General features: G+C 40.8%; 1 protein-coding gene across 7 annotated transcripts in view; it reads left to right on the forward strand.

The window, feature by feature from the left end:
- GckIII (Germinal centre kinase III) overlaps nucleotides 1-20848 on the forward strand; it is a 117142-nt gene extending 96294 nt beyond the window's left edge. For all 7 annotated transcript variants that reach the window (XM_033329924.2, XM_076622656.1, XM_033329927.2 and 4 more), the window contains 8 exons: nucleotides 12876-13041; nucleotides 13432-13589; nucleotides 14318-14503; nucleotides 14737-14882; nucleotides 15312-15594; nucleotides 15797-16165; nucleotides 16344-16570; nucleotides 17077-20848. In XM_033329924.2, coding sequence (XP_033185815.1) covers nucleotides 12876-13041; nucleotides 13432-13589; nucleotides 14318-14503; nucleotides 14737-14882; nucleotides 15312-15594; nucleotides 15797-16165; nucleotides 16344-16570; nucleotides 17077-17086 — 1545 coding nt within the window. In that variant the 3' untranslated portion in view covers nucleotides 17087-20848. The remainder of the gene's footprint in view (nucleotides 1-12875; nucleotides 13042-13431; nucleotides 13590-14317; nucleotides 14504-14736; nucleotides 14883-15311; nucleotides 15595-15796; nucleotides 16166-16343; nucleotides 16571-17076) is intronic.
- The last annotated feature ends 218 nt before the right edge of the window (nucleotides 20849-21066 follow it).

Raw genomic sequence — 21066 nt, forward strand, 5'->3', positions numbered from 1 at the left:
AATAAAGGGGCATCATGTTACTTGGAGAAGACGGAAGTTTCATAAAGCGTGAGAATTTTTCTTATAAATAATTACGCAGCGGAAAGTTGGGACCTTTCTTGGATTCATATTGGATGGATATTAATTTATTTTCCAACTTTAACGTTTTCAATTATGTCAAAGGAATAGTATTACATGTCGAAGCAGTTATTCGCGGAGTTGCACGTGGAATTTCTTCGAACGGATGATGTAAAATAACAAAATTAATTTTCGCGACTGAAAAAGGAAAAAGAATTTAATTTCCTGAAACTGTCGGACGTAGCGAGAGTCGATATCTGCAGTCTAAGCGCTGTTCGATCGAAGATCTTATCTCGTTACCGTGGGCATATTTCTACCGAACTGCGGACAATCGGATGGGTAATTAACGATTGCTAATGACCGTTTTGCGCGGTCATTAAGGAAAGTTCCTTCCCTCCAAGAGCTTAATATCGGGCATCGCTTCATTTCATAGGTAATCATCTTAATTTTCCGCTCCTCGAACCCGGAAACGAGCAGAACCCCCGCCCCTCCCTCTAATCTGCTTCCTCGTTTCCCGATCTTCCAGTGGGAAATCGACTTGTAAACTTGTTTCTGCCGTTGTCTTGCAATTAACGTTCCCGTTTCGTCTCTAAAATGCTGAATAATGATCGTCTTGGTTCGCTCTTCATTGTCGTCAAGAGCGCGATCTTAATCGTTCTTACGTCATTCTAATGCATCTAAATTACTCGTATCATCGAGGGTCGATGCTTGAGATTAAAAGATTAGACTCTTGATACGTAGAACTTTCCTTGGAATATTAATCAACGTGATTAAACTCTCGTATGATAGAAGGCAAATGTCAGATATTACATGTTAGTATATTTTAACGTGAAATATCGTAGCTTATGCGAAAATCATGAAATCATCACCTGGACCAGCGGTTCTTAACATTTTATTTGATCTCGTTTAAACGATATTTTGTTGTCGCGGCCTCCCGGGACTCGACTCAAAATTTAAATCGGCAATGTGCCAAATATGTTTAATTGAAACACACGTCCACCGCTTATTGGCGATCTTGTTGGAAAGAAGAGAATAAATAAAATATATGTAAATACAAGTATGAATATAAATAGACAGATGAAATAAATATATGCGTACTGAACATTTTTATTCGAATAACGAAATAGTAACTTGCATACGTGTGAGAACTTTGTATGATTCCGCGGACCATAGGTTAAGAACTGCTGGCCTAGATTAAAAAGTAATCTATGTCCATATATGTCACAGACGTGTGAGTGCATTATAATACAGTTAAAAAGGGATATGCATAGTTACAATAGCTTTAAGCATACGAATGAATGGAGTTCTTTTAGAAATTTATCTTGTAGACGTTATCCGATGAACCGATTTTATTAATCTGTTTTTATCACAAAGAGCATACACGCATGATATGTTATCTAAAACAAATTGGCGAAGTTATACGCGAGTGAATACGACCGGCAAATTAATTAACCAAAATTATTGGAAATTGACACAGTTACCGTACCAACAGTGCTGATAACAAATTTCTAACGAAGCTTTCGCAAAATCTGCGCTTCATTCTATATTCCTACGCCATGTTCCCCTTATAAACATTTAAATAAGCTCGTAAAACGAATCAATTCTTCACCTCGCAAAGCTGTATCCCCTTTAAAAACGTATTATATGAAGAAAGGAATTTCTCGCCATTCGTGCAGATTACAGATAAGAATTTCCATCTCTAATCCTATAATAATCGAAGCCAGCGACCAATCTCTCTTTCCCAGCGCGAATCTGGCATTTTACAGTTTGCCAATCGCCCAGCGAAATAAGACGCGTTAGACGGAGGATCCCGTAGGATTGTCGAGTATTAGGAAAAGATTACGTCAGACGCTAGGTATATCTTTGATAATATCGATCTTTCTCCTTTTTACCTTTCTTTTCTCTCTCTCTTTTCTTTCTTTTTTTTTTTTTTTTTTTGTTTGAATTGCTCAGCGTGTCGCGGTAATAACGGCGTTAAACCGATCCTCGTTCCGTGTGTCGCGTACGATTATATCCCACGGCACGCGGCTATTGTGCCGCCATTAATCACAGCCGCGCGCACAAAAGGATCCTCCATCCTCCGCAATCTCATTCTCGATACCTATTCTCCATCGATGCCACGGAAAGAGATGCGAGAGCTCGAACAAAAGCATCGGCCTCTTCCGCAGATTTCTTCACGCTCGCCTACGAGATTTCATTTTCCACTGTCCCCCACTTTCGCTCGTTCGCACCAAAAGATGCTCCCTTTCCAATTTTTTCTTATCTTCTACCTTCCTTTTTTCCTCTTCTTCTTCTTCTTCTTTCCACCCTTTCAATCCGTTAAGGGTATATGGAGAATTGATGACACATTCGCTATAATTGTTGGCCAAAGAAGCAAGTATGCGTGGCGCCTACGTGGACATATACATCACCGTTTTTATAGTATGTAGTATGGTAGTATCATAGTATAAGTATCAGCACGCTTATGAAATCTTAATTCTCTCGCTGGTGACGCCTTTCCATCACATCATATCTCACGTTTATACGATGATGTTAAATATGCTATAATCTTGATGCAGAATTGAAAAAAGATTGCGTTATATTGATTTTGTTCGTAGTCATTTAATGTCGACCAACGTGTATATTTGCCTGTGGTAGATTTTAAAGCAGGAAACGCTTTACTTGCTCACGTTGCTCGCCGCGACGATTACAAGTAAACGGGTGTTTATGCAAATTTATATGTCGGAGACGAAAGAACACCGGAGCCTCTGGAATTTTGGATAATCCCGCAACATTGTAATCCAGAGTCTACGATAGCTGTAATTAAACAATTGTAGTTATTCAATCCGATTGTAATTGTTCGAGATTAGTGATAGTGAGCTTTGACTCGAGGCGACAGTCTGTCGCCGAACGTAGTCGCGGTCATGGGATGAACGCTTTGTCTAACAAAGACATGGAGTAGTTCTATAGCTCTCCTTAAAAAGGAAATAGTTGTAACACTCGACAGTAAACATTCCAACGGTCTCTGTCCCGTAGCTCGCCACACGCAAACCCTATTCTTCGAGTAAGATGATTGCCGATAAGATGTCGATGCGTCTCCGCAGTACATGTTCATCCAGCCCGAGGGCCCGTTATAAATCTTAAGATTTAGCTAACTAAAGTCCTTCAAACAGACAAACAGTCTTTGTCCCAACTACGAGAAAATAGAGGAGACCTATTTTTCAACGAGCAACGCCTCCCACTAGCAACTTTCCCTCGAGGACGGCTAGCATCTTCTTCTAACCACCGATATGGAGATTGACCAATTAGCAGCAACGCCAATTTCCCTTACTTTCCGAACGAAGGCTTTTCTCGACGAATCCGATGATCTCGTGTCCTTAGACACACCCCATATAGCTTTCTTCTGTGGCATCATCGGGACGGGAAAGTCATTCTCTCTCGCGATCTCATCGACGAGAAGAGTAACCCCCTTACGACCAGTGAATATTCGCGTCCGACTTAGATTTTGTGAGCACGTTCATCTATCATCCCGTGGACCGCGGATTCGTTATTTAACCTAAGATCATTGTCATTAGTTTCTCGAGTATCTAACTACCACGGTTACTTGTCCAGTTCTATTATAATCGTATTTGCACTAGTCGATGTCTTCTCTATTGCATAACGACAACGTGTAATCCAAACGAAGATTCGTTTCACGCCCCTAACCCTAATTCTAATGTAAACCCGACATATATATTTTTATGCATATGATTAAAAAGATTGGACCGACCTAATTAATCTAGAGTTTTACCAACTACGATTTAAATTAGAAAATTGTGCGAATTAATACGTATCGGATACCATAGTTTACCGCGTTGGTGTTATTATTTCTAATAATTTCAACAAATTGTTACTTTTATTATATCGCTCGCTTGTATGAATACAACATTCTGGTCGATTAATCATTTCCTTCGTAATACCGATTAATTGTCGTGTTTCCTATGAATGCAGCAGGTGTCGTAATATTTATGAACAGGAGTGTACGAGTCTGATGTTATCGTACAACGGATGTGTCTGTACCTATGTGGATCTCTTTTCTCTATTACTCGATCTTGCTCGGTTTAGACACTGTTAGTAACTCATTCATGCGATATTTATTTCGTACCGACCGCGGACAAGACGCGCTACGTAATTCAATTAAAACTCAAGATCATCTCGTAATCTTTAAAATTACTTTCCTGCAGAATGTTTTACGAGTACTCGTATATACAAATGGAATTATTTAGCTGTTTATATGAAACGATAATAAATAAATTTTAAATGTACAGGATATACATTATATACGAAGATGCAGAAATTGTCCTAAGTAAAATACAAATACAAATACTCGTAGTACTTAGAGAACGACGATTATTCTCATTCAGATTTTGTTCTGTTCATAAAAAAAAACATGGATTTGCACAAACATGCGCGTATCATTGATAACCGTGTACCTCGCGAATTATATTCACAATCTGGAAAACGAAAGAACTGCAGATCGTGGACGAGTTAGTAGCTCGTGCGTTTTACACGTTTCACGCGTCGATCAAACTGATAAACGGCAGTTGTCATCCTACAAATCTGCTTCTCCTTTCTTGCTTTCTCCAGTTGGATACATTTTTCATCCAGATTTTTCTCTCCAAGACTACCTCGCCAATATCGATTTCAACCATCTCCATCAGTCTAATGGACTAAGGGTTAATTCAGGTAGCCGTGTGGGCGAGGTGAAGAAAGGCAGCAGCTAAATGAAAGGCAGTATTTTTCCCCGGTTTACGGGCGTAGCCGTGAGTTTTTCTCGTTGCCGAGCCGTGACGCGTTCCGTCTGGTTTCGAAATCGCAAACGAGACTGGGAGAGAGAGCGAGAGACAGAGAGAGAGAGAGAGACTTGGGATGCAGCATTTTCCACAGGCTCATGAGAAAAACGCTCGAGAGACATATTTCGACGCTATAGGCAGGTCGAGGCGAGCAATAACAGTCATCATACTTCGGCGACACTCCTTTAACGTTTCTCAATCCGGATGCATCGAGGTTGATGAGGGGCGTCTCGTCGTGATTTTCTTCCTCGCCTCTTTTTCCATCGCTTCTCTCCTCGTTTCTCTCTCTTTTTGTCTCGTCGGATTATTATTGTCCTCCAGCGGCTGTGTGTTGGTTCGGTCTGTGAATGCTGTTCAGCATTATTCTCGTCTTTTCGGGGAGTCGTTATTTAATGCGTTCTCGCGTTCCTTCCCCGCGAGCAATTGCAAAACGGCGCGGATTAACAATCAAGGATTTTTCGAGTTCTCGTACCCTCGGTTATTCGATTTAATTGTTCCCGCTTCATACCGCTGTAGCTCAGCTTTTCCCTCTTCTCTACTACAATTCTCTGTCTTTTCTTGGAAAATAATTCATTGCTCCCCTAGTCGGGAAATTCATTTTTCTGTGTCTTGTAATCGACTGGAAGGGAATGCTGCGGAAGGTTCACGCGATTCGTACATCGAGACAGCATCCAGGCGTCGAGGATCCTGCTGCTGCATTCCCCGCTGGCGCCTTTCTTCTCCATTATGCTCGGTTCATTGTTTCTCGAACAAAAGCCGATTCTCCGTGGCGCGTACTTACGCTAGGCTCAGACTGCGACGAGCATCTCAGATTTTATGAATGAATAAATCTAATTGGACGCTTATTACGCGGCCGTTCAGCCTCGAACGGTAAATTGCCGGCCTTTCAACCAAATTACGACCCGCTCGTCCTTGCGTCTTTTTTTCTTTTTTTTTTTTTAATTATCGATCGTCTCGTTCTTACGCTCGTTTAAGAAAAGTATCGTTTCGCTTCTGTCCTCTGTTCGCTCCGTTTTCTGTTTTAAGCAGAATTTTATGCAGAGGATGGCGTATATGGGTTAAGCGGATAATCGATAAGGATAACGGTCAGTTGCTTCCTTTTAAAAGTGGGATTTACTATATACGTCAGAAACGTATTTAACCGATACGTTTTAATTAATTAAATACACGCTCACTGTAGCACGTCTACGCACGTATCATCGAACGCTATAATCTTCTCTGTATTTACGTTTACATAAAACGCTTAGAAATTTCATTAGAACTGAGACGAGACACGACTATTACAATCAATATACATCAAACTCGAAACTCGAAACAGTCTAGTAATACGTACAGGAGTTACGAGTTACGTAAACATGTATCTAGCAAGAAAATTAGCGACATAAATAACCATCTCAAGCACATGATATGTTTACCATACGATACCACCGACGATACTCGGTGTATATGTCTACTTCAATAAGTTGTATGTGTAGCATCTGCAGATCTAAATATTGAGACCTCAGTAATAGTAGTAATATCTTCAGCGTATAGCGTGTATAGTACTGGCCCGACAACGATGCTACGAGGTATACCTGCTTCAATAAGTTCAAAAGTTCAATAAGTTGTATGTTACGCCACGAGGCTTACCACAGGCTGTATGTTCTAACCGTCGCTCGCGGCCCTACAGTGTCGCAGGCAGATCGTCTTATCTGCCCGACGGATCATATACAATGTATCGACGAGCGCATAGTTGTCGCCAAGCAGCGAGCTCTAGAAACGTCGATTTTTGTCCGTTACGTTTTCCACGCAAGAAGGCGGCATACGTGATCATAGGCGCGAACGGTGACGTGACCCGAGCATAGTCGTCTTCCAAACAAGACAAAGAAATGATCGCAGGGCAATCAGTTCCTTCTGACGAGTCAAACGATATACATCGAGAGGTCTGACGAGCAAAATCAAAATCGTATAGTCTAACGAATTCATTGAGATTCATTCAATATCGTATTCAATTCATTGAGAGATATCGTAAAGTCGAGTCAACTTTCTGTACTATATTTACCATATTCATTGTAAAACAATTTGTGGCGTGTTCATCATATTATTATCAAATATACTATTATATGTTAACCTGTTAATACAGTGTTCCATTCATTGAACCACCTCTGTTATCTTAATCGAAACAGGGGAACGACTATTTCGCGGCGTCGATTAACAAAATCGTAGCGAGAATTTACGCCTTTCGCTGACGCGTTTTCCGCGAACGGTCATAACATTGTATGTGTATCATTTGCAGATCTAAATATCGGGGCCTCGGTAATAGTAGTAATATCTTCAGTGTATAGCGTATACGCCTACTTATTACTTCAAAATACGGTGTTGATCAATTTGACTTCTGAGAAACTCAGTTATGGACGAAAGTGGAATCCCGGAAAAAGGCTTGCTCGCATTGAGGCAGATGACTTTATGTAACACGCTGCTGTTCCTCGTAACCAAACCTCTATTATTAGTCGACCAATTTTCTAATGGCTCCGATTTGCCTGATTTGACGACGATCCAAAAATAAGCCAAGCATCGCCGCGCCCACTCTAAACAACCACGAATTTCTATTTAGCTATGGCTCGCGCCCGTCCCCCTTTTTCCTAGCAATTATCGCTAATTGTCCGCTGTTCGGCCCATTGAAATTGTTCGTTTTCACTCTCGGTCGAGTACCGGCTGTTATCGATCGTTATCGAGTTCGCAGTTAGTTTTCTCTTTTCTTCCTCCGCTCTTCTGCCTGTACTTCTTATGCAAAAATTGTACATTGTACATTTGCCACGTTGCTTCTCAGAATATGGTAAGATTCTATACGATGACTTGTGGTCATCGAGTCAGGAGCACCCAAATGGTGTCAGGATTTTGCAACCATCAGGATGACTGTTAGTATCGTTCAATTTGCTAGTAAAATTAAGAGATACGAGGACAGCTAAGAAACAGTTTGTTATTTACGATATAGCGTAGCGGTTAAAAAGAAATGAAACTTTTCTACGTGAAACTAATTGCATGGCAAATCACTGTACGTTGCAGCATCACGCAATGACACCATTTACGATTAAGCGATATTTTTGCGAGTGTTCTGTCAGCCCCAATTGCTTCCACGAGCAATATTCTTCCAGGTCAATGATAAGAAATGTCAGCCAGCGACTTTTATTCAACAGCATTTTCCTAGAATTCCACCGTGATGAAATCCTGGCTCTGAGAAATTTCCACGTTCAGAGACCAATCTTGCTACCATGGAGATTTTTGGAGGAACAATATAGATCCAATTTTGCAAGAGGAAAAGAAGTCCTCTGGTAAAATATAACGCGAGAATACCACAAAAAAAAAGGAATTTCAGTGATAATACCAGCGCAAGAACGTCAAAGGAAGAGTAAAAAAAAATAGCTCAAGGCCAGAAAGAAAAATGACAGGAATATGTACAGAAGAGAAACAGAGCAATTAACATCGTAAGAAATGAAAACCTTACTTCATGGAAAATGTAAATGAATTAAGAGAGCGGCACAAAAGATTTACTGCTTTACATGGAATAGCACGATCGGATGGCTTATTAGCGTAAAATTAAATTGTGGAAACCTGCTCGTCCCATTGTCAAACTCGTTACTGTTACGCAAGAGAATTAATCAGCGTCAGTGACATGTAACTTGTAATTTACAAAAATTACGTTAATACTAGGTTGCGTAATAAGCTAGCCTTTGAATTTTTGTTTGAAAAAAGTGTCACAGATCGTCAGCGTTATATAACCTTATTTTAATTGTATGTTGTTTTCGTAATTAACGATTAAAAGAAATCTCTGCATAGATCCCACTAACTCCGACTGACCGACTATGTACATAAAAATATAAATTTACGTAAACATTCAATCTATTTACGATATTGCCAGCTGATAATTTACTTCGATCGTGCGAGGCGCAAAGGAAAGAAACGTTTTCGCGGATATGTGAAAAAGGGCGTGAAAAAATTCAAAGACCATCTGGAGTATCGGCGATTATTTATATCTTCCGGTGGGACCAGCGAAATAAGCCAATGAAGGAAAGCACATTGGTCTCGAATATCGCGCACGCGAAGATTAATCCCGTCGCATCGTTCATCACTGCCACCGGCACGCCTGCCCTTTTTGTAAAACGCAGGAACAAAAGGACACGCGCGATAGAGAGAAGCAAAATCGGCCATTAATCACACGTTCGTCCGGTGTTCTTTTGCTTCTTCATAGCGACACTCCGCTTTTGCAAGCGGGCTGCTCTCACTCGTACTTCCCATTCACCGATGCGACAGACTGGAAATCGCGCAATATTTGCTTTTTGTTGCGTCTGTTTCAGCTTGTACACCCTCCGACAGCTGCTGTTCGAGCGTGCCTGCTCTACACGATTCAAAAGCAGTCCGATCGTTCTCTCGCGACAAGAATTTGCATACCAGTTGACTCGTAACACGTTCGCGTTAATTCCTCGTCACCGCGCGTCGAAAATTGTAAGATACTTGCAGCGTAGATTTGAAGTAGAAAAGTAACTTTCAACTTCTAACGATACTTTAATTTATTTTCTATATATATATATATTTAATAATTTTTCGACAACCTAGTCAGATCAAAACGAAGATATTCATCGTGGAAGTTGAAAGTTTCAACGCGTAATCACTGTAGCAGCCGCTGAAAACATGGCTTTCCACGGACATATTTTAATCGTCGCGCAGATTCGACAGAGAACTATCACGATGGATTAAACTTGACAAATTCGTTCGTTTATCAGGTGATGCCTTCGTTTTTGTTTTTGCTCGCGAGCGCCAACAGCGTTTCTCGAGAGCGTCTGAACGCGGCGTTCCAGACGTGACATACACTCGTGACGCGGCTGTTTTTAACGCCAGGCGACATTCATTAAACTGAAAAGCAGCGTTTCCTTCTTCTTTCGTTTCCCTCGTTCAACGAGTATCTCTATCCGCGAGGCGAAAGAATCGCGAGAATAACCGCGTCAAGTGAAAACGACCAATGAAAAACGCCACGGGCAACTATGGCATTAACGTTCTATTTTGTTTTAATCGCCCATTGCCGGTTTATTGGGTGGCAGCTTTCATCGTCCCCTCTGCTAGTCCGTCTGAAATAAACTGAAAACGCTGACGGTTGATCGCAACTTCGCCGAACGAGCCAACTTACGTGGTGCCCCTTAAAACCGAGCTGTTTCACTTGGAAAGTAGTTGACGCTTTTATTAGGACCGTGTTTAATCTCGACTCTGCGTTCCTTAATTAAAACCAACTTGCTGACTCGTTCGCTAAACACCAGGCGAAAGTAAAAACGTCATCTTTGTAGAGAATAACAAATACGACAAAAAGAAGAGCAGATCGAAAAGTAACGTTTCTTCCTAATCTTAACGCGACGCACACGCGTAAAAGGACAAGAATACGATTCGTCGCTACTTTCTCGAACGAGAAGACCTAGTATTCCTTCGAACCGTGCCATTTTATCTGGTCGGTGCTTCACGCTTTTATCGGGACCGTAATTAATCTCCACTTTATGATCCTTAATTAAATCCACCTTGATGACACTTGCAAACACGAAGTGAAAGCGGCATGTTCTGCCTCGTAAACAATCGTAAGAATAAGAGAAAGGGAAATTGAAAAGCAACGTTTCTTCCTAACCCTCTACGAGGAGGCACGCGTGACGTTCTGGCGAAATCCTTAGGCGTAAAAAGAACAAGAGTACAAACCGGGTGGCAAAGTGAAATCGAAGAAAAGCTTCGTAACAGCTTCCTTCGTACCTCGCATTTACCATGCCAACCCCTTTTTCGGTTCTACAGGCGAATACGTACGAGAGGAAGAAGTGTCTGCTGGATAGGGGAATGATTTAGCAACCCCTCGTTTTACGTCTGAAGATGTGGCCTGGTTGAAAACCAAGTTGAACGAACCCTCGCGAACCTTGGCCACCTACGTTGACGCGGATCTACATGAGAATATAAACGCAACCGTGGCCGCGTTGCGCCTCTTGAACGTAGGACGATGATAAATGGTGCCATTTTATGGGCTCACCCCGTCCCATGAATGTAGAGCCTCTGGTCGAACTGGACACTCCGTGCTTACTACGTGAAAATTATACCCCATAAAGTGTCGGTTGCCATCAACCTCGTCGCAGCTCGTGACGACCAGAACACGATCGAGAAATCTTCAGAAGTACTCTAGCGAGACGTTAGCGCTTCGCGCTTCTTTTTCACCGGTTGATTTATCAGCTCTATGCTTCTCCTTCGGCTAGGCTTGTAATGAATTTCCATTCGCAAATCTTTTTCATGTTATTGTAATATATTCTCGTTCGTAAGTGTTATTTGTTATTTTATACATATGGCCTGTGTTGTCAATACCGTAATATAGATCGTTATCAGTCATGGGTTGTAAACATAAAATTAAAAATATATATTATATTGTAATATATTCTCGTTCGTAAGTATTATTTATTTTATACATATGGCCTGTGTTGTCAATACCGTAATATAGATCGTTATCAGTCATGGGTTGTAAACATAAAATTAAAAATATATGTAATATTGTAATATATTCTCGTTCGTAAGTGTTATTTGTTATTTTATACATATGGCCTGTATTGTCAATACCGTAATATAAATCAGTTATGGGTTATAAACATAAAATGTTTTCTCAGATTATATCGATTGCCTGTGTCAATTTCAATGTTCATACTACGTTCTTCGGTATATTTATAATATAGATAACGCAAACTATTATAAGAAATGACTACAAGCAAATAGATGTTATCTTTTTATGAAATCAACGAACGATAAACTCTAGTTAATTAAAAATTGGCCGACGATAATTATGAAATAAAGTGCACAATTTATGGATCGTTTCGACGAATCTTCTGGTCAAATTACACCAGCTATCCTAATGCACGAATATAGCAATCTTTTACCAGTATATTCGGTCTGAACAACAGGGTTTTTCGCTCGATACTTCAACGACAGTCTATATCAGGGTTTAACCAGTCCAGCTGTGAAAGATTACATTGATCCATCATCGATGAATCTACCGAACCGTTTATTTGTCTCCTCCACGTGGTTACCTTGACTATCATTTTTCCATCGCACGGAGATGATGGAGCACGGCTATATAACCGAGTCATCATCCTGTCCTCGGTATCTCGATCCCCGCTTGCTTAATGATTCCTTCACAAGCCGGTGACCAAAGAGCGCGAATCTTGAACATCCTTGTGCAAGCCAGTGATTAATCTGTCGATTACGAAGATGCGATTATCGGATAACCGATGAATCATCCTTACACCGGTGCACAAGCCTAGGAGCACAGTGGATTGGATATCGATGTCGGGTATAATTATCGATGAAGGCGCGGTATTCACCGACACGACACGTTACAGCAACAAAAATTAACGTTACTAATGATGATACATCGTTTGCAAATAGCGTGCATGACTCCTAAATTTTTGCCATCTTAACGCGATTAGTTTTCGAAGGACGAATAATTTTAGTTGTTGATAGACTACGGAGTTTCGTACATTTGTGGGAAATTTAAACGATTCTTTTATTATACATGTATGTTTGCAATAAATGTCTCGTCGTAATTTTTCTATACATTTTCTGATTCTGCTTTCAAATTGATAAATATTGGGTTGGCAATTAAGTGATTGCGGAGTTTGTCATTAAGTAGTATTGAAAAAATCCGCAATCATTTAGTTGCCAACCGAATATAATCGTGACAGTCGTGTCTCATTGCGATGCTAATGCAAAGTGTTTCACGTGACATATAAAATAAACATTGAATAAATATAATAAATAATAAACATATAATAAACATTGAAGTTTCCTACGATAACTGTTGAAATATTTTCACGAGTCAATCGTCTTGTAATCTGCCTTGTCTTGCGTTAGCGTATCGAGAAGAAAGATTGGCTGACAACCTCGCGGTTAAGACTGACTGACAAAGTTCCCAGACACAAAGAGCCATGGACGTTTCGTACAAAGTGGATCTTTCTCTGTTTGCAGGGAACGAAACTATGGATTATTATGGAGTACTTGGGTGGCGGCTCGGCCCTGGACTTGATGAAGGCCGGTAACTTCGAGGAAATGCATATCGCGGTGATATTGCGTGAAGTGCTCAAAGGGCTGGACTATCTTCACAGCGAACGAAAGCTTCATCGCGATATTAAAGGTGAATTTACTTGTCAAATAGGAAAAACAATTAGACGAAAAAGGGAATTAATGGGTTTAGCTTGAAATAGCACAGTGGTATCTTTCGTGACTCGAACAGGATAATAATTTCGATCGTCGCAGGATAATTGCAAATGAAAATTTTGTAACTTCAAGTCACGTACTCGAAAACAACGAGTTCAATGAATTTTTTGTAGAATTTCCTCGTGATTTTCACGCGTCTTTAAATCTGTGCTCTCTCTCCGAAGCAAAGTTGCATTTATTTTGAAACATCTTACAAACCGATCATAGAGACTCGTTTCTAAGAATTTTCCACGATTTTTCGAAAGCCTAGAAGAACGTAAAGTATATTTATTTCTGTTTCTGACTATAATTATTGTTTGCCTTTCAGCTGCAAACGTTTTGTTAAGCGAAATGGGCGACGTGAAGCTGGCCGACTTTGGTGTGGCTGGACAGTTGACCAATACGACCAGCAAACGTAACACTTTCGTCGGAACGCCATTCTGGATGGCACCGGAAGTCATCAAGCAGGCTTCGTACGATTCGAAGGTAATCATGCAAAACCACGGAGAGCGATAATATTCCCGGGAATTCTGGATATTTTTCATCTTCGCTGTTTCTCCTACTCGAGGCCATTGCTCGCAGGCTACAGTCCGGTCACGTATCCCAGGAGATTTAATTTTATTACCTGCCTCTGACTTTCCATCCCTGGGTTCAACGTGGTTACCTTGTTTACCTGTTCGCAGCCTCTCTTGCAGACTTTAATCTACCTCCTTTCTATCCGCACACGCTCTGTGTACAAGAAAAACCATATACCGAAGACCCAGCAATTCTTATTACATTCGTTTCAATAGTAAAACAAAAAAAATCAATTTAGGAGCTTTTTAAAAGAGGTTTCAAGTTATTAAAAATTAATTACATTGAAATTACGCACATGGAAATTTCTCTTTACTTCGTTGGTACAAAAAGAACAAAGATTATCACGATCGTTACAATTATCGATTTAAATGTAACTTAAATATGATTTAGTTATTAAAACGCAACAATTTATTTAATTCGATATTCCTCTTATCTTGAGACTCCACCAGAAAGCTCCTCGGTTATTAAATTAACGCGAGTGCAGGTTATCCTTTGAAAAAAAAAACCATAGAATCCCGTTATCCATGCCTGGACAGTCCTCGTGAACAATTTCTGGAAGATGCAAAGAACGGTCACGTTGTCATTATCGCGTGATTAACACCTGACGAGTCGTAAAACGAAGAACGCTTATTCCACAGGCTGACATTTGGTCGCTAGGCATCACGGCGATCGAATTGGCCAAAGGAGAACCTCCAAACAGCGAGCTGCATCCTATGAGGGTCCTATTTCTCATACCGAAGAACAATCCGCCCCAATTAACCGGAAATTATACGAAGCAATTCAAGGAATTCGTCGAGGCCTGTCTCAACAAGGACCCTGAAAACGTGAGTTGATTTTCACATGCAGCGACGATGTCTTCGTCCAACAGAAGCTGCGCGCACGTATCGCTGTACTAATTTTCGCTGTACGAGCACGTACTTCGTCGAGAATGTTCGTTAGAACTAGAACTGTCGTACTGGAGCTTACGTCTCTAAGTAGATTCAGCCGTCAGTAATCAGACTTATTCTCGTCATACGCTCCGTTCCGTATAATTACTCTCTCTATTCTCGCGATTCAGAGGCCAACGGCGAAAGAACTACTGAAGTTCCAGTTCATCAGGAAGGCGAAGAAAAACTCGTACCTGATCGACCTCATAGACAGATACAAAAAGTGGAAGTCGCAGCGCAGCGAGGAATCCGAAACGGAGAGCGAAAATTCGGACTCGTAAGTTTCCATTTTCGTCCGACAGTTATGACTCATTGGCTACGCCGTGGATGTTTATGCATTTGTTGGAAATTTAAACGTAGAAAAATCTGCCGAACTCGTATTGTAATATGCAAAATATTCACACGCACACACACCCCTAAATCAAAGCATTCAACATACAAAATTGTATTTCAACCAAGAAAATTATATTTCTGCGTGTAACGTGTTGAGACAAACACGCGATGAAATTTAAAACGAAAATTCTCATAAGACGCGATTGTGAAACCAGTTATTCTGACTGATGGATGAAGGATGATTATCCAATTTCTTAGGTTGTGTTCATGAAAATTTGAATTCGCACGGACAACTGCAGTCCGTATGTTCGTTCCATATGTCCATCAACTTCTGAAGCATGAGTCGGAAATACGGCGATTTTATCGATTTCAGGGAGGAGTCGAAACAGGATAGCGACATGGACGAGCCATGGATAATGACCGTGAAAGGTCCTCACGGGGTGAAAGGATCCGTGGTGCCTATGCTACCGCTCGACGAACAGCCAACCTCGTTGACCATCACACACACGCCGAATCACAGATCCACGAATCACAATCAGCAAACGAAGCCACACGCGAACGGTGCCTCGAGATCTCCACCGAAAGATTCCACGTTGAATCATTACAGAAGCGAGTCGAGGGATTCTGTACGCGATGGCCAAGCGAAACACACGCCGGTGAGTGTCCTCTGTTTCATAAAACTGCGATCGAATCCGATAGCCGGGCGAAGAGTGTCTGACGAGTTAAAGAACGAAGAGGAAGAGCGTCTCGTAGACGAGCTACGGCGGACAGGCAATATCCCGTCGTGTGACGCGAGGCGAAGTCGTCTCGATCGATGACTGTTTTTTAATATCGTTGGAATTTAATCGTATGTTTCAGTCCCGACCGCACGAGGCTGCGCCACCGCCGCCCGTGGACACGCGAGAAAAACGAGAAGACCGAGATTACAGGGACTTCAATCGGGATTCCTCGTTGAGGGAATTGAAGGAGATACGTGACAGCAGAGACAGCAGGGATAGGGAACGTGATAGAGAAGGACGAGAAAGAGAAAGGGACAGGGATAGGGACAGAGACAGGGAAAGGGAATTCAGCGCGAAAGAGAAGAGGAACAGTAAACCGGATGTACCTGTCGTACCTATGGTGGACCATAGGCCCGGTGAAGACAAACAGAGACCAAGGAGCTCGCAGGAACTGAAGCATCCGCGGAGCGCCGCTCTTTCCGGTGTTGTTTTACCTCTCCTTTCCGAGGTAAATGTTTCTTCTAAGGGAGCATCGAATGTTTCCTGTTGTTCTTTGAGATATAGCTGAAACTAAAGAAAAGTGGAAGAAAAGCGTAGCTTCTTAAATATAACAGACTCGAGTTTTACTTACCTTTTCGCTTGTGAAAGATTGCACAGAGAAATATAGAAATCTATTCTCCGTTCAGCTTCAACGGAAACATCAATATTCGGCAAGAGACAATAATGGCGAGGGCGGAAGCGGCATTGGCAAGAACGGTGGCGCGATAGAGGAACTACGCAGCGCGTTCGAGACAGCGGAACGCACTTCGCCAGGAATGACCGAGGCTCTTATCAGGGAACTCTTTAAGTCTTTACTTCCTGCCAATCATTCGGAAGGTTGTCTGTTTATGCTGATGGAAAAAGTAATTCTAAGGTAACATTGAACTTCAGCAATTTGCCCCTTCAACGTAAATCGCGTCATCTGTTTTCAAAGATTTTTATCGCATTAAAGGAATTGCATACGTTCATTTGTTTCTCTTATTATTTTCTATCATCGCAGTTTGTTAACTTGTTAACCGAATCGTTCCTCGATTAAGATCTTCTACGATCATGGAATGAAATATTAATAAAGTGAAACGAATTTCAATTAGAATTCGATTTCAGCCCTGATAAACTGAACATTACAGCAGTGTATATTTACAGTAAATGTTTTGTAGCTTCAAATTGGTTTCGAGATTTATTATTTTATACGAATATAAAACGTATAAATTCACGTATTTTCGCGAATCGCTGTATGCCCCAAAACAGTTAATTAAAAATAATTATTCGAGTTAATCCGTCTTCGCTGGTTAACAGGTTAACAACTACGTCATTGTATTTAGCGCTTCATTTGCATCATCAAAACTATTCATCAGAGTATGAAGTTGTAATTTTTTTCAGGGATACGTAGGGACGCGAGAGGGCGAGGATTCGCAAGAGATTGTGGTCCGAAAACATCCTAACGTTGTAACGATTCGTTATTTCTCGTTTAAACAGAGTTATTATTCCGTATGATGCCGGTACGTTGTTAACCGGATCCGAGCATGAGAGAAGAGTAGAAGAAGAACGTCGCTGCAACGGCCAGGCCGTTTTCTTTTCCTTCGGTCTACAGAGACTAGACTCGACAACAAAAGCTCGTTGAATTGTAGCTTTTATCCGATTATCCCGTCTCCATGTCCAATTCAGCGCGAAGTGCTCGTTAGATAGAGAGATGAAAATATTATAGCGACATTTTGCCGCACCAAAAATTCACTCATTTTATGAACGATAATATCGACTTTTTCCGTTCAAAGCAGAGCAGAAGATTTAGAGATTTATCTACTACAGTAAAAGAAAAAAAGCTAGAGAAAAGTAAAAAAAAAAAAAAAACGAGAAGAAGAAAATTATACCATCCAATTGCCCTCGCGCGAGGGTTACAGTTACCGTTAAATCTTAAAAAGATATTAGCTCCCCTCCCCCCGATCGTTAAAAGTTAGTATTTGGAAAAAATTAAGTAAAAAAAAAGTGCAAGAAAAATGTAGGAGATAGTTGAGAAATATTTTTGCAAATCGTGCAACCACCCGTTCAGGATTCTTTGTACGTTCTTCGTGTTCGGTATCGACGCAACCATAAAAGAGCGGATGATATAGCGTAGGGTACAACCGTGGTCCGATGGATGGTGAAAGGGTATTCGTTGAAGGGATCTTGCCTCATTGTAGATACATCCGGAACGTGTACTACCATTACGATTTTACTATGACATCATAGCCGAATCGTTGCCAGTCGCAGTTTCTTTCGAGCGAGTATTCGCGTTCGAAGATCGCGCTTTTAGCGGACAAAAAATTCGAAGATATTTATTTTAAACCGTAGAATATTCAGTCCAGCAACGTAGAGAAAGATTTGAAAGTTAGCAAAGGGAAAGTGCTGCCCTTTAAATAAATGCCTTCCCGTTGCATCCTGCGTTGGTGCACGTTCCGGATTATGGAAATAAAATCGAAGGAAGGGAGAGTGCCTCTATGTCGGAGGCTTTGTAAATATGTATGTAGCACGATAAGATAGTCTTATTGTTCTAACGATCGACGTCTCTGCCAGTCGGTTGCGCAGCTCCGTAACGCGATCCCGTTTTACCTTGATATTTCTAGTACTGTTTTTCCGTGATTGAACGAAACAATGAGAAAAAGTGAGAGAACAATGGTCACGAGAAAATTCATGCGTTTATGATCGAGGTCCGAAGCGTACACCCGGTTCGGGCGAAACGAAAATTAGTGTAAGCAATATTGATCGAGTAGTTCATGCGAGTGGTAGTGCGCGAACCACACGAAAATGTGCTTTCTTTTTCTTGAGCTAAAGTTCTTCCACTAGTTTCATCCGGGATAGGGAGTTCTTATAGTCGAGCCGTTCCACGATCGAGCCTGAGCTGTGATAACTTCCGCGGGACGTCGGCACTTAATCCACGTTGTTTGTAAACTAATGTATTTTATAAAGTATATTATATAGAAAATGAAAAAAAAGCGGATGGAAAGAAAACACGAAGAGATTCCTCGTAATGATCGAATAGACAGAGAGGTTTAACAAGAACGAGGGAGTCGTCGTTTTAACGCAGGATAGCCGCAAACGAAACGAAGTAGCTATTTGCGACGAACGATCGTTTCTGCGGAACGTTTGCGCGCTGTCCTGCACCGTGGAACATTAGAAACGGAGGAAAAAGCGCAAGAGGGTGATAGAGTGCGAGAGAGGGAGAGAGTGAGAGAGCAAGAGGACGCGCGTATGTGTGGAATACAAGAGTGTGTAAGAGGAGAGAGACGATTAACGACAAAACGAGAGGAAAGAAAATACGAAAAAATGTTTAGCGCTGCGCAAAGGTGAAAACTAGCGTAAAAATTATAACGAGGACATAGTATTAATTAACAGGGAGTCGTGCAGAAAAAGAGAGGCGACTGAGAGAGACCTAACTATCGTAAGCCCGCAATACAATATCACGTAGTTGCGTTTTATTCCAGTCAGCGAGGCGATCAATGGAAGAGCCGTAAACTCCTACAATTATTATTGTAATATTGTCAACGACGACGAACGAGATAATTGTTAGTACGTGAACACCTCTGATCTCCGCTCTACCACACCCCCTTTTATTCTCTTTTCCGACTCGTTCTCCTGCCGCCTATAATATTTCTTTGTTTTTCACTCTTTATTTCTGGCCCGAGATCGAAAAAGGAGACACACGAATACACATACAAATACACACACGCGCGCGTACACACACACACACACACACACACATGCAGAAATACGTAGGAGAACTTTACTATTCTTCAGTTGAATTTACATTAGTTAATATCACTACACTCTATTGTTAATATTATGGATTTATTCGTCTTATTGTTGTTTCACCGTTGGGTTAGGTTCTTTTCGATGACTTTTACGACGGTCGCTACCCCAGTCATCCTCATAAAGCTGCCATAAACGCTTACCGGCTACGCTCTAATAAAGAACTCAGAAAACTCGAAAGACTTCAACGAATTATCTTCCCGTATCACTTCTTCCGATCCTTTTTGCAACGAACGACACCGATTCTACGAAGAGAAGAAAAACAACTTTATCTACAATTGTATTACTCGTGAAACGTTTAATCCTCTTTAATAGCTTTAATTCCTCACAAGCATGCCTGTGAAATTGTTTAGTCGCGAATCGAACGTATGGCTGTGTAAGCAGTATATGTTTTAAAGAACGTCAGGGATCTGAGGCGTAGCGGTCGATCTTAACATTCAAATCTGACTAATCGTTAAAAAGAATAAATTGTAATTCTCGAAGGGGTGGTTCACTGCGGATTATTCATGTTGTACGCGAGTATCAACCTTTCATTATCGTTCGACGGCTTTCATTTCCCTTGATAGCAATAAATTAGATAGCGCAAGTAGACGTACCGATAGCGTTTTTAAGAAAAACGGAACTGACGAATAAATTATTTAGAGACGCTACCAATTATTAAAGAGTTCTAGAATCGAAATATTCAAGTTTATCGCGAGTCTCTCTAAATTTGTGCACGCTCGTACTTCCGCTGAAAGCGGATTGAAAGTAAGCAGATTTCCACGTGAAACATCAAATCGAAACCTCGTCTCTATCGAGGTTTCTATCGTGTTTTACTTATATTTTTGCATAGCCATACGTAACGTTATAAGAAGCTTTTTACGTTCCCCTTTCTACTTTTCTTTATGTTTTATTTTTTCCCATTTCTCGAACGTTCAAGCTACTTTTCCCTTGTAAATCTTTCGACAGATCATCGTGAGAGAGCTGTGATTTTGAATTTTATTTTTGAAGATCGTTTTAACTTTCGCCAATAGGGAGTGAAAAATTCGAGAAACAGAGATCGCTACCGTTTCTCTTAGCAATTTCAAAGAAGCGCTGAAGAATAATCATAAATTGCACCACGTTCAATCCGAATTACGTGTCCTACTGTAACCAGCACTCTTCTTTGTATTATATTCTTAGCTATTATCCATAATATATTCACCGTTATAACATCGTGGTAACAATAATATTACCTATCGACGTAGAATATAAATATATAAATATATATATATATATTTTTTGTATTTTACTTCTACCTTGGCTGCATTGGACTGTATCATATTGATTATATGTGGCATGCTAAGGGCGTGTACAAATACGAAATAAAGATCAAATAAATTACGATCGACGACACTCTGTACGTTTCTTGAACCGCGTTTTATCATCGATAAAACAACAAATGTATACAATTTAGAAAAAATTTAATAACCATAGAATACATAATCCTTGTAAATATGGAAATTAGAATATTATTTTCGTTGCTGATTCAAACGACTTAAGATATAAATGCGTAATGTATGCTACTGAATTGTAAATTTCTTGGAGAGACAAGGCTGCACACGCCTC

The sequence above is a fragment of the Bombus vancouverensis genome, chromosome 11 (assembly GCF_051014615.1).
Source record: "Bombus vancouverensis nearcticus chromosome 11, iyBomVanc1_principal, whole genome shotgun sequence".
In the NCBI taxonomy this organism is placed as follows: domain Eukaryota; kingdom Metazoa; phylum Arthropoda; class Insecta; order Hymenoptera; family Apidae; genus Bombus; species Bombus vancouverensis.